This window comes from Euwallacea similis, chromosome 13 (genome assembly GCF_039881205.1).
Source record: "Euwallacea similis isolate ESF13 chromosome 13, ESF131.1, whole genome shotgun sequence".
In the NCBI taxonomy this organism is placed as follows: Eukaryota; Metazoa; Arthropoda; class Insecta; order Coleoptera; family Curculionidae; genus Euwallacea; species Euwallacea similis.
The window spans coordinates 3,460,603-3,474,598 of record NC_089621.1 but is presented as its reverse complement, the minus strand read 5'-3'; the positions used below and the strand labels follow the sequence as shown (position 1 = coordinate 3,474,598).

The window sequence follows — 13,996 nt, the reverse complement described above, 5'->3', positions numbered from 1 at the left end:
TAACGAAACAAAAATTAAATCCAGCAATAAATCCATTTCCATTGAACCGTAAATTGTTGCAGAATGCAAATTACCGCATCTCCCCGTTTTTAGAATGAACCTTTCCAACACAGACAGACGTTGCCTGTATCAGGGAATGACGTATTCGCTGACGTCATAAGCTAGCTGCATCTGGGTCACCCCAGGGTGCAGTGTCCCGGACCCGGTTCATTCTGTAATTTCGGACCAATCACGGTTTACTTGCTTTTCACGCATTAGCGAGCAAAAATTCATTAAAAACCTTTTTTTCCGAATCATCCATTTTTAGATTAATTATTTTATGAAATTAGGCAAAAAAAAACAATTTTTAAATTCTAAAGTCAGGGAGTAATTGGCCAATGTCTTGCTTTGGTTTCATCGTTTCAGCGAAGAATGCCTGATCCGGAAAGTTAGCAAGAGTTTGACATATTGGTCCTCAGGCTAATAACAATTGAAATAAAACAACAAATTGTGTATTCCAAAATTTAATTTATGTATATTTTTTAAAATAAAACAGTGTATGATAATAATTTCTAAAGCTAAACATTACAAGTGGTGGTACAAATATAATAACATAGAAAGTCTTTAAAATAACTGGAAAGGTGTTTACGCCGCAGCTGAAAGTGGGAAAAAAGGCTATCAATAGAACTCAATAGTGGATAATAAACTTAAAAAAGATTTAATTAAATAAATAAGAGCTGTGTGTTCTCTGCAAATATTAAGTGAATTTGGCTATTACAATTTTGTAATTTCCTCCACTGTACCCGGCGAATCCTTAGTCTGCAAAAGGAGATTACCCCTGCATCATGTAGCCATACAATCCTGGACTAAACTAATGCTAATATTTGACCTTGATATTCCTGGAGCTTTCAAGATTTTTGAACTGAGTATTTGTAGTTGTCCTTGAGGGTTAATCCATGAAAAGCCCAAGGGGATCAAATTTTCCGATATTTTTTTTCTGGTTCTCTTCTGAAAAATTTCGAACAATTCTTTTTTGTACTTACCCTCAACAAAGGCTGTAACAACAACGGCTTCTACAATATTAGGGGCTCCTTCATCTATTGGAACTTCAGAGGGTGCCGGTACTTCCTCAGTTTCAGTAGCTGGTGTAGGGGGCGCCTCACTCGGTGCTGGTTCTGCAGGAGTTTCCGTGGTTTCAGTTACGGGAGTTTCGGCTGCAGGTGCTGCTTCAGTTGCAGCTTTTTCGCTCCCTTCGGGAGCTGGAGCTGCCTCTGCTGATGCTGCAGGAATTTCCCCTTCAGTTGTTGGGGTGGTTTCTGTTGTTGGGGCTGCATCTTAAGGTATTTTATTTAGTGAGGGGTTATTAGGTAGAAAAGCAAATGTACTTTCTGCTGGTGGTTGTCCATCTGCAGGCGCCTGTCCTTCTACTGGAGATTGTCCTTCTGCCGGAGCAGCTTCGGTTCCTTCGCTTACGGGAACTCCCTCTGCTTTAAAAAAGGAGAATCGTTAGGACAATTTTTGCAATTTAATTGGGGCATGAAAATGTATTTATATGCCTATGATGGTACAGTCATTGTATTAAAAAGATAAAATGGTAGCATTGAAGTAATGGCGTCGATGGTATGCAACGAACCGATGATCGCAGCCCTTACCAGGCCCAGATTTGAGTTTCTCGAGCAAATCTTCGAATGTGACCTTTTCGTCTGGATTTCCCGAGGTCAAATCGACCACTTTATATTTTAAAGAATCCTTAATATAAATGACGACGCCGTCGCCGCTATTTTTCCGATTTTCAACCAGGGAATAATGCGGTATAGCTACTGCCTCTTTGTTTTCAGTCGGAGCTAAGACCGTTTCCGGTAGGGCGACAATGTCGTAATTCTCGTTCATGACGAGCTGTTTAAACGTTTCGAACGGCCCTAAAGAAGATCATTTTCCATTACAACCTCCCAATGTGCTAGAAAGAACCAGTAACACAGAATATAGGGCATATGCAACTAACCTGGGGGAACAGCCTCTGATGGAGGTTCTCCTTCTGCAGGTTTGGATTCCCCACCTAAAAGACGCAAAGTCAGTAACAAATTTTATGACTTTTTGATGAATATTACTTTCAGGTGAAGCACCTTCACCCACACAGGGTTGACCTTCAGTCGGTGCAGCTTCACCTCCTGCAGGTGTTTCTGTCGTGGGTTCACCTTCAGTGGGTGGTTGTCCTTCAACTGGTGGTTGGCCTTCAGCAGATTGACCTTCACTAGGAGATTGTGGATTAGTAGCAGGAGTTTCTCCTTCTGCAGCTGGGGCGCCTTCGGCTTTAGATTCTGCTCCTTCTTCTGGTTTTGCCTCTGCTTTTCATTCATATGATATGTGTGTTATTTATATAAGTGTGATGTTTCAGGTTATATTTATGTGTAAGATTAAATATAGTTGGTGATGCTGTGTTGTTTTTTGGTTATTTTTCCCAAACTTTGAGCCCTGATAAGTCGGAAATCTATCAACCAACTATCTTAGAAAACTGACTCACATTCATCGACTTGAAGACCAGTAAGCCCGTACTGGCAGGGTAGTGATATTTCTTATACTTTCGGAGATACATGATTACTGTTAGTGATTTTTAAAATAATTTTTAAAGGTAAAGTACCGCAAACTAAATTTTCAAAACTGCAGGACCTCAATTGCGGCACTCAATTTTAAAATAAGATGCATATCCAGGTGGATGAACCGAAAAGCGGTACCTCAAAAATTTCGAAGTATTTTTGTAAATTTATAAAAAGTGAAAGATTTGTCTCTACTTTTAGCCTATGAAATTTTTTTGCGATAGGTAATTTCCCGATAGCCATTACCTCTAAGATTCCTTTGTCTGAACGCTGAAAGGACACCGCGACGTCGTCGTTTTAACATACAGTTAAATCTAAATATTATGGCGTAACGGTGCTCTTCTTAGATAGCACTGTATTTCTTATTGCAGCCAGAATTTACGAAGGTCGGGTTTAAATGATCCAAATTGTGATTCAACAAATCAGTCTTAGAGTGTTCGAACTCTATAGTGACACAATGCATAGGAAACAATAACGACAAACTGTTCTGTTCCAAAAATCATGAATGCAATTATTTATTGCATAAGTAATGCCATTCACGCTCTAAGGACTCAGGGAAGTGTCGATCCTGAGTTACTCTCTCGATTTTGAAAATGCCCCGAATTGCATATTGTGCAAAAACTCCCACTGCACTACATTATAATCATTCAACTAGAATTTATAACGTTGCTTCTACTAGTATCCCGTATATTTCATATTAAAATATCAAAACTGAGTGGTTGTAACCTATCTAGAGGCACTGGATTAGCAAAGCTCACGTGATAAACCAAGACGGCTATACGTACATTTCACCATAAATAACCGTGATACAGTGGTAGTAATTACAAATGTTGTGGGAAAATTTTTTAAAAATTTTTAGTTAATACAGAGTTCCCAAACCATTTTAAGCCATAATATTAGTATGAACTTATTTTCACAAATGCTTACTTTTCAAATGTATTTGCAAAAAAAAAATTGGAATTGCATAAATTGATGGAAGTTTCTAAATTGAGCAATTCAAAAGGGAAGCGCCAGTAGCATACTTCAAGAAAGTTTGGTAGGGTAAAAGTGAATCTAAGTCCAGAAAAATTTTCTAGATTTTTACAATCACTTACCCTGTCTGTCTCAACAAATCGAGATATTTGGCTCAAAGCAGCATTAATTTAGTGATATTCACATGTATTTTGAGTGTTCAATTTACTTACCACCTTCTTCGCCTTCCTAAAGAAACAAAATTAGTTTCTTTTAATAGAAAATCAAAAATAAGACACCACTTTCACTTTCATTTAATAAGTATAAGGATAGTTTGCGATGTCTAACATTAATATGGAGGATCATGCCACACACTGTTGCAATTACGGACACCAAACAATGAAACAAACATGTTTAACAATTTTTTTAATGTAAGTTGTATTTTTTCAACGTAGCATATGTTTGAACTCACTATACACATAATACAGGTCAAATAAACAAAATATACATGGATGTTCACGGTACAGACAGAACAGCACAGGACTTATTGTGGACGTGTACATCTCTTTGAAAAACGATATTAGAAACCATATAAAACAAAGTGTAAAATTACAATACGGGTACACTCTAGCAAAAAACCGATCATGCTTCGGCTTCCTGTACCTTCTCGCCCTTCTTCGACCATTCGGGTTTTTTCTGAAAGAAATAATTACAAAAGTGTTAATTTCGGCAAATTACAAACTGTCGAGTTAGTATTGTAATTACAGATGTTTTGTCTGGGGAATGATGGTGTTATGACTGTGGATTTTACAGTTGAGAATAAATGAATAGAAGCGATTTCAAGAAAGAATTCAAAATCAAAGTAACTACTTCAAATAATCGCTTGAAATGTGACTGAATTTGAAGCATATACAAGCTAAATCAAAAGCTTTTAGCACACCAAAACGGAAATTTAGCGATAGCTCACCTTTTCTCCGAGTTTATTAAAAAAAAAAGGTAGGAATGATAGAGGGGAGGTATTAGGCAAAAAGATGCAAAAAGTTCAAAAAAGTTGCTCATATAAAAATAAAAAACATAAAAATGTATGTGATTTGATGTAAAAAAATGGCACTAGATGTAAAAATATCGAAAAAAATACCCAAAAATTGCTTTGAAAAATAAACCAATAAATAAATAACCACCATTATTAGTTAAGATAAATAGTTTTATTCAATTTAACAAAAATTTTGTTAAAGCAATATTGAGTTATGCTGTACGCATAAAAACTTTGTAAAATGTTTTTAAAATACTGGGAATTTTACTTCTTCTGCCACTCAGCTTTTTCCTGTTTGGGTTTCTGCAAACGAATAAAATAAAATGAAGAAAGGGATCCCAATAAACTCCCTATATTTAATTTTTTTTTAACTTTTTTTCCCATTTGCGTGTATAGAAAGAACCTTTTTTAAGTGTCAATATGAAACTGAAGACATTTACCCCGCAGGAGTACACCTCTTACCTCTTTGTCTTCTTCTTCGAGGGTGAATTCTTTCTTTTTAACGACTTTGAGTTGGTTGCGGAAGTTGAATTCAGCCGCCTTCTTCTGTAGCTTGGCGAACTTATTCTCGTACTTCGACACTTTCTTGAGGGCGGGTTTAATGCTGAAATTTGAGTTATTGTCGCAGCCACTCAAAAAAGGGGGTTAAATAACTCACAATTTGCCCCTGAGGTCGTTAACTTGGCTGTTCAAATCGGCGATCTAAGGAGAAAATTCACAATTGAGTGTCATAGGGTCTACATGTGATGTTTGAAGTTGATTTTTGGAAGTTTCACTTTAAAATTACAAAAACCAACTTGAATTAAACGAGCCACTGTGAATTTGAGACTGTTGTCTGCAAAGGCCATCGACAAGCTCATGTACTTCTTTCTCTGTCTTATGTGGACAGACCAATGTGGTAAGAGTTAGTCTTTTGTGCTAGTAACTTTTGCTGGTGTTCATGGTGGTTTTAGCAAATATTTGAATTTGATTCACAGTGGGCCGTTTGAAAAGCCAAAAAGCTCAACAATAAGGCAGAAGCACACATTTAGTAAATGATTTTTAAATCAGCAAGGAAAACGTAGGCGTTAACGTTGAAAGCACATAGCTGGTGAAAAAGTTAGTAAGAGGTTTGAGGAAAGACAGGAAACGATTTCGTAAAAAATACATGTACTACGAAACGCTTGAATAAAAAATGTATGTAGGTATACAGAAAACCAACAATGTGAGGGTATGTGAACGCATATGGTACTACGCTATTATTCTATGGACAAAAATTATGTACACAATACACAGGTTGTCTCGAAAACGTCTAAAGGCACGGACACGACTGAAAAATAAAACTAAAAATATCCAAAATCTATAAAATTCAAAAAAATCGTTATTAGAAAGTAATAAACCCTGTTCTTGCAGATGGTCGTTAATGGGGGTTCAATCATTGCTTCTGTCTAGTCAAGCTGTATTAAAAAGCTTGCACATTCATGCGTATAGGTTTATTTACAAAAAGGAGTAAACCTGAAACATAAATGAAGAAAAAGCATGGCACTTCTAGCACTGAGGGTTCCGTTATTTTTTAACATAGAAAAAAAAACGATCATTTTACAGAGATTTGGAACGTTGCATCTTAAGGGTCGATTTCTCGTGTATTTCATTAGAGCATAAAAAGGGATCAAAGCCATGAAGGGCCATGCCGTGTGAAAGACCTGAATTCTTGATGAAGTCCGATAACTTTTTTGTTTTGTTAAAAGCTGTATAGAAACAACAATTCAAAAATTATTATGCACACAAGACAACAGGTCTTATCGAGTATGGGGTCGTAAACCAAAATTCTTAGCTTTGAATAATGTTCCGATTTTGTTGAGACACGGTGTACAAGTGACTTCGTAAAGCAATTTGAAAGAGGATGTTTATATACCTCAAATATCAACTGACCTACGACATCCGCTGTATTAACAGATCTTTGTTTACGTCACGAATTCGAGCGAATCCACAGGGTGGTCCAATAATAAGTTGCGTTTACATAAAGAAGTCAGTTTTAGTCTTTCTTGGTTTACGATTCCATTGCATTGTCAAATAACATAAGTAATATAATTTACTTAAAAACAAATTACATATCTAGAGCATTAGCCAGTGAAGTTACATGAAGTCGTATGATGTTAACTATTGATCTCTGATTAGTCATTGCTAACAATGCCAGGAGAAGGGTGGAACTACGGCCAGACGCTTCATGTGGGTGTAATATTACATTGGTTTCATTATTTACATCATAGCCAATATAAGAACAATCAAATTTATGAGTGTTAGACCATGAAGCTACCATCCATCATGGTTCTGAGTGGTGTCCTATAACAATTTGTGGGGGTAAAGCTTAAAGCCGAATTTAGTCCCATCATAGTTCAAGAAATCGGTAACTGCTGTTAGTCCTTAAGGACAGTTGTTACAAACATAGTTTTGAGGGCCTGTTTCGATACCTCGTAATCTTTCTTGCGAACATCGAGTTCCAGATCCCATTTCTGCTCTTCTATAATGTAAACCCGCTCATAGTACCCCTTAACGACCCTCTTTAGCTGGTCTGAAAGAGGACAACAACGGAACCACCAGTTATTACCCGCCTCCTATGCCACCCCATGAAGCCGTATTGTAATGTGGTGTTAACAATGTTCGGGCTTATGTGTTTTTTAGATATTATTGTATTGCATGCAATGCGCTACCAATTTTTTTGAATTTTATATTTTCGGACCCTAAAACCGATCGTCTGACGATACCTCATAGTCTCGCTTCCGAACCTCGCGTTCCAAATCCCATTTCTGTTCCTCGCAAATGTACATACGGTCATAGTACTCCTTTATTATTCGTTTTAGGGTAGCTGAAATTTGAAATAACGGAACCACCAGTAAGTATTAGTTTCACAAGGAATTCTACCCCCGAATTGTGTCGTGGTTGTAATAATGACATAAGCAGCCATATATTTGTTTCAACCCTCAATCGAGTGAAAACAGATATATTTTTGATTGATTGATTGATCGAAACAATCCTGCTCAGAGAGTTTTTGTGTGAAATAATAGTGACTAAAATAACCCAAAAAATTTAAATTAAAAAGCTAACTAGAAGTGACAGGTTTAAGTATGTTTCAGGGTGATTGAACATATTTAGAGTAACTAATGCCTCGCCGCATACATATATGGTGAATCACCCTGTGTTTGTAGTGATAGGGTTTTGTGGTTGTGTATTTATGTATGTATGTGCACAGACGACGAAAGTTAACCCAGCCCCATATACATAATTATACAGAATATTTCCATAAAAACTGCGAAATGACGTCAAATTTGCAATACAACAACACGATTTTTTTACTCAATTTGTAAGCATTATCATCATCGATATAAAAGAAGTCACTCTTTGAATACACAATACCTAATTGTAGGCCACCCCCACGTATCTACGAGCACATTTACCTCAGAGATGTTGATAAAAATTGAAGGAACAGCTTTAGTTTTGATTAAATAGAAGAAGACTAATTTAATATAAAATTTTGTTCCATGATCATTGATCTCTAAAATCACTGGTCATCGAATCATGGTCTATCGAAAGCCATTACATTGTAACACTTTTTCCTATTTATAACCGAATCTGAAATTATACCTTCGTGTCTGAAAACCATGTCGTTCGTTCTTATATTTCCTTTTTTAATCCCCTTTGTAACCTTATCAGGGTGTTCCGAATTAGTACCTTGTCATTAGCATTTCGATATTTTGTAAACCAACCATTTTTTTAGCTCGAAAGTAGTGTTTTAAAGAGTTCCAGAAATGACACTAACGAGTCTTGTATTTGAAGCGCTACTATAGGGTACTTGGCTACAGGGTCAACTTTCGAGTATTTCTCTGTGCAATTCCTACTGTGTGTAAATAACTAAAGAAATAAATAAATAAAAATGATTTGACCCATTAGAGACGTTACTATATGAAAAATTGGAAGGATTTTTTGCGGGGGTTTCGAACTAAACAGTGACCAAATCTACTGAGGTGCCGATTCTCCACGTCAAACAAGAGAATTGCGTTTATTTACTTGTAGCCTTTGCAAATATTTACAGAGCTGGGATCAATCTATGTCTCTATTCGAAAATAACTTTTCGGATTTTATAGGTGCTTAAATAACGCTTAAAGTGGGCAAAAAGTGATTTTCGATATAGCAGAATCTAATAAACGCCATTCTAGGGATTCAGCTGCCTATATCGAACAACAATTCTCCTTATCACGTGTTTTTTGAAATACCTCTGCAGCTTTAATTCGCTCTATTACTTCTAAATCATATTTATCCCCTTCTAGCCTACAAATTCGTTGGTAGTAGCTTTGGCAAATTGTTTGTAGCTCGGCTAGAAGAAAACACGTCATTTTAGAGGAATTCTAATTAGATCTGGGTCGATTTGTCGTGTTGCGAGTTTTTTAATTATTGTTTTGTAATATGGGAAATTTGGGGATAATAATACTCAAAAGCTTGCAGCAAAAATAGCGCAACTTTCATTAAAAAAATTACTCAGTTATTACAAAACAAAAACAAGAATCTTCCAAGTTAATTTACGTTCTTAAACGATGAAAAATTTGTCGCACTGAAAACTGAAAAAACGCTGTGCAACAAAAGCGATCTACATATCGGGTGGTGGTTATTTTACGGAAATACTGATCTACGCGAACAAAAGTAACCCCTTTCCAGTGGTTCTACCTGATATTCTTTCAGTTCTACTTCTTTTTCAATATCGTATTTCCTAGTTTGTAGATCAACGACACGCCTATAGTATTGCTCGACAACTTGTTTTACAGTACCTAGAAAGATACAACATCCCATTTGTGCATTCAGGTGTTTACATATGAGATCTAGTTTACCTCCCGCAGAGACACGTTCAATGGAAACAACGAAAAGTTATAGTAAAGGAACGATGAGTTAAACCGCCAATAAAAACCGTATCAAAACGTGCACGTTTCAAAAGAAAACATCAAAAAGCAAAAAAAAGCGTTTAACTCCAGGCTTAAGGGAACTTTACCAAAAAAAATATTTTTTAAAGTTCTCTTTTAGATAAAGCTCTTAATCCTGGCAAAAGAAGAGAATACGTTAAAGAGTGCACAGTTTCAGCAGTCCTTTTTGTTGTAGTCAACCGTTTTAACGACAGACAGCTGGAAAATAACGTCAACTGTCTGACACTAAAGAGGCTGTTAGTCTCAGCATAAGTGGAAATATAGCGACAGTCCATAACGTGCATTTTAAAAATTTGTTACATCCTCCGGCTCTAACCTCATAATCTTTCTTTCTAACGAGGTATTCCAAATCGTACTTGGCGTCTTCCAGTCTGACAATTCTTTCATAATATTGCTTGATCGTACTCTTAGTTTGTTCTGTATAGCGTGAAAACTACTTTTAATATCTCTTTTTGAACCCACAATAGTATAATATGTAAACCTTGTCTAGATCAAATTGGATATTTTTTAAGAATCTCGAACGAGTTCGCCGAAATACTATTGACCCTTGACGTCATATTGACGTATCTTTATTAGTATTTTATGTTGCAGTTCTTTTGTTTTTTTTTGCGTAAGTTGATGTTTATGGAAAACGTAACTGCGTTCGAGATTTATTTAAAAAAAAAACCAATTCCTTTTAAACCAAAAAAATGTGTAATATCAGCATTAATAGATAATCTCATTATTACCTTCATTAGCATCATCGATGAGTTTAGGCTTTCCGCACCTTTCTTCAATGATGCGCCTCCTTTCAGCGGCCTTCCTCTCCTGTTCTTTCTTTAATTCTTCTGCAGCTTTCTTTCTCAACAGCAGCTGTTTCATGCAAAGAAGTTTAATAAATTTCTTTCACGTTTCACTCATATTCTTGAACTTACTCTAAGTTTCTTTTTTCTTTCAGGGGTCATGAAACCTTTCTTAGCCTTCTTAGCCTTGGAGGCTTCTTCCATGCGGGCGCGCACTTCAGCCCTCTTCCTTTCGATCTCGGCCTGTTTCCTCTTCTTTTCCTATAGTTTATAATGTTTTTAAGAATGTGTTAGTTATCCTAAAGTAGTGAGTTAAGTAAAAATTAAAAAATAAAAGGAAAAAAATCCAAAAGCCTGTCTAGGATTGTTGTCCTGTAATTACGTGCCTCTTCCAACTTTTTTCTCTGAAAATAAGAAATGAATTCGAATTAGTTATGTCATATCAATCTTGATTTATTATGGTTTAGTTTGTGTGTGTGTGGTAAATCAAAAGTGAGAATTATTCTTGACAAAAATACGGAACAAAACAGAAATTTAACGTCATTAAAAGAAGTGTAGTTCGTTGTGTAGTAGTTCAAGCTCACTTCAAATCAATATTAAAATGTGTGATTTTATCCTTTAAATCGCCTACAAAGCCATGCAACATTAATCCTGCTCACACATATTATAACACAAAACTTACTGAAGCCATAATATACGCACTCCTCCCAATACACTATAGTCTAATTGAAGCAATAAATATATACAGCATTTTCAACATAATCTACTTAATTTTAAAGCAATATGAAATTTTAATAAGCCAGTATCGTAACAACGTAACGTTATATTCTACTTTTCGTCTCGATTTCAGTAGAATTTCTAATTACTACCTTACTAAAAGAACTCTAAAAGAAACCATTAAAAAAGCAATAGCATGCATGGTTCGTTAATTACCTTTTAAAATAGGAATCGTTTGCCTTTGTTTCGTCATACTAATGATGGGGGAACATGGAATAAAAAAGTAAGTATTATTAGTTTTATATCGATTTGGTGGCAAATATTGAGCTATTTTAACTTGCTTAGATAATGAAACTTACCTAACCTCATCGTCCGCCATTTTGAAGGATTAGGATGTTCTGAAAATCACCAAAAAAAAATTGAGGTTTAAATAGGGAAATAAATATAGTCGGCAAAACAAGTTTATTAAAGTTAGACTTAAAGTCTGAGGTTTTGAGAGTATTTGCCCTTCTTACCTGCTTTCATCGCGCAACTAATTACGAAATGAAACCCGATTATTCACCGGTTTAGATTACCAAACCTATCACTTTATTTTTCAGAATTAAAAGAAAAATAATTGTATTAAAAACACCTAACCACATAGGTAACTAAGAATACATTCTGACATAAAGTGGTGCAACCAATGATCTAGAAGAACTAATGGATATAGCATCGTTTTTTACAGTTTTAACGCCGCTCTTTGGCAAACGAGACACTAACCCATGGCAGCAAAATCGCAGTTTTAGTAGAATGCTGGCAATTGTTCGCTATATCCGGTTTATTTAGATCGTTGAGCTCACCTCCTTATTGCTATATCGATAAAGTTCATTTTGCGCTTAAATATTGGAAAGAAACGAAACAGCCTTTAAACTGGTTAGAAATTTAGACAGAATATTAAAGGTGGTTAAAGGAAACACGAATTTTACAAAACTTTTGAATACATTTTTAGAATCCTAGACAAGAATGTCGATTTCAGCAAACGATAAAGTTTATTTCAAACTAAAAATCACACTTATGGAGTTTTCAAAATGGAGGACACATCCCTTAGGGGCCAATATATTGAACTCGTGATAACTTTGCCAGCAAGATAATTTCTGCAGAAAGGACACCAGAACAGAGCATTGGTCAATTTATCAGTTTTCATTGAAACCGTGTTCTTAGTAAAGTTAACAGGACATTGATATATCGGCCTTTAAAGTGGTGTAAATTTAGTTTGATTTATTGGTAGCTTTAAAAGTACTGAAAACCTTAATTTCATAAAAATTCCCTTTTTTTGTAAAATGTCTCGATTGTAAAGAGACTCATCAACGATATAAATCTTAATATTGCATGAAACGCTAAATAATTGGGTAGGCCACCCACTATACATTATAACGTAATATAGCTTCTTGGTGTTGTTGGTTAAGTATATCGGGATAGGGTTGAATCGTTTTGGAGTGCCTTTTCATTTGGTATGGTGAATTTGAACTTAAAACTGTTCTTGAATAAAATCAAGGTAAAAAAGTAGCAAAATGACCACAAAAATAGAGAGAAACAACCCTGAAATGAGCGAAAATTTTGTTTCATGGTGAGATAATTTTGAAGGTAATGGAAAACAGAATGTTATGAAAATATTTTGCCTGTAAGGCGAATTGTCAACCATATAAACCCAGTCAATGCAATGAATGAACCAATATCTGATCGCCTAGGCACCTAACCATACATCCTGATATGATAATATGGCTCAACGCCATATCAGGCATTGCCTAGGATTGTTCCGAAAACATCGATGAAATTTAACAGGATCAAAAACGAATAATTAATCAAAAACTCCATATGAAGTTTCATTCCACACCCGTCATCATTGACCCGAACTAAATTAATTTAGAACTGAAATTTGTATCATAAAAAGTATCCTGAAACAGCTCCAGTGTGGACGGCATTTCCAGCTCAAATATTTTCCTGGCTAAAAGCTGCTACTTATTTGCGTCCATGTTGGCTGCACGATCCAGTATTTATAACAAAATTCGAAATAGACACACTCACACAGTCCGAGCTAGAAATAGATTCTGGAACTCGTCCAAAAACCACATCGGCCAATCACGTTGCACATGGTCACCTAATTTGGTTAGTCGACTTTTCTCAGATATTATGTTACCTACCGTGACCTGGACCGAAATTAAACTTATACAAAATGTATATGTAATTTGTGTTACAGAAAAATGGCTACCTGAACAGAAGATTTAAGGTAGAACGAATATCTGCCCATCGTAATCAATGTCTAATTTAGTTTAGTTCAGGTTAATTCGGTACCTACGGAGAAAGTGAATTGGATGTTGTCTAAAGCCCTTGTGAGTGTATGGAAACGTCCACTCATAGTAGCTCATTTACTTTATGATGGCACTCACTACTTGCTCACCATATTCAATGTTTTTTTCAATATTCAATTTAAGTTAGTTACCTATGGAAAAAATGAATTATATATGGTTAAACGTCTTTGTGAAGGCATGGAAACGTTCACTCATATGGAAAAAATTAAATTTAACGTAAAACTATTTCCAATAAATAATGTTTTCCATCTCGAAAGAATAAATACACATATGTGACAAAACGTTTCGGACAGTGGCGTAACCGAAAACCATCAGCATTTGACCTCAGAAATGCCACTTTAACTAACCTGAACTACCCGACTTAAAATTTACCAAATCAGGCGGAAAAAGCACTGCTAAAAGGGCACTATATCGCACTACTCCACCCCCGTTATTTCCAAAATGGCGTTTCTCGTTGCGTAAGACCAATTTCTTAAAACGTACCTGTTTCTGCGATGGAAAATTTGAACAGCTTCTCAGGGGGCCCTGCGGTGACTGTCGCCCGACTGATCTATCCCCCAAATTCCCTGTCGGCGTCAAATGACCATCCCCACCTCTGGATAAGTGCCACATGCTCAAATTACCTGATCCTGCACTAGATAAG

At 35.8% G+C, this 13,996-nt stretch overlaps 1 protein-coding gene across 1 annotated transcript; it reads right to left on the bottom strand.

Moving 5' to 3' along the window:
• Window positions 1-487: 487 nt before the first annotated feature.
• On the bottom strand, window positions 488-13,979 carry LOC136413198 (tropomyosin-1, isoforms 33/34-like). The gene is made up of 16 exons (XM_066396592.1): window positions 13,837-13,979; window positions 11,370-11,403; window positions 10,675-10,692; window positions 10,421-10,549; window positions 10,235-10,358; window positions 9,823-9,923; window positions 5,216-5,259; window positions 5,020-5,161; window positions 4,173-4,220; window positions 3,758-3,773; window positions 2,088-2,321; window positions 1,982-2,035; window positions 1,632-1,898; window positions 1,365-1,466; window positions 1,023-1,313; window positions 488-635 (listed from the first exon to the last, which is right to left on the bottom strand). The coding sequence occupies exons 2-16, from the start codon at window positions 11,382-11,384 to the stop codon at window positions 625-627; spliced, it is 1,596 nt and encodes a 531-aa protein (XP_066252689.1). The 5' UTR covers window positions 11,385-11,403; window positions 13,837-13,979; the 3' UTR covers window positions 488-624.
• Between the last annotated feature and the right edge of the window lie 17 nt (window positions 13,980-13,996).

What these genes read in the sequence shown, in the direction of transcription:
- LOC136413198 (XM_066396592.1), bottom strand. An exon ending in TCGAAGAAGAAGACAAAGAG is followed by an intron (nt 4,221 to 5,019) that starts GTAAGAGGTGTA and finishes TATTTCTTTCAG; the next exon opens with AAAAAACCCGAATGGTCGAA. An exon ending in ATCAGAGGCTGTTCCCCCAG is followed by an intron (nt 1,899 to 1,981) that starts GTTAGTTGCATA and finishes GATCTTCTTTAG; the next exon opens with GGCCGTTCGAAACGTTTAAA.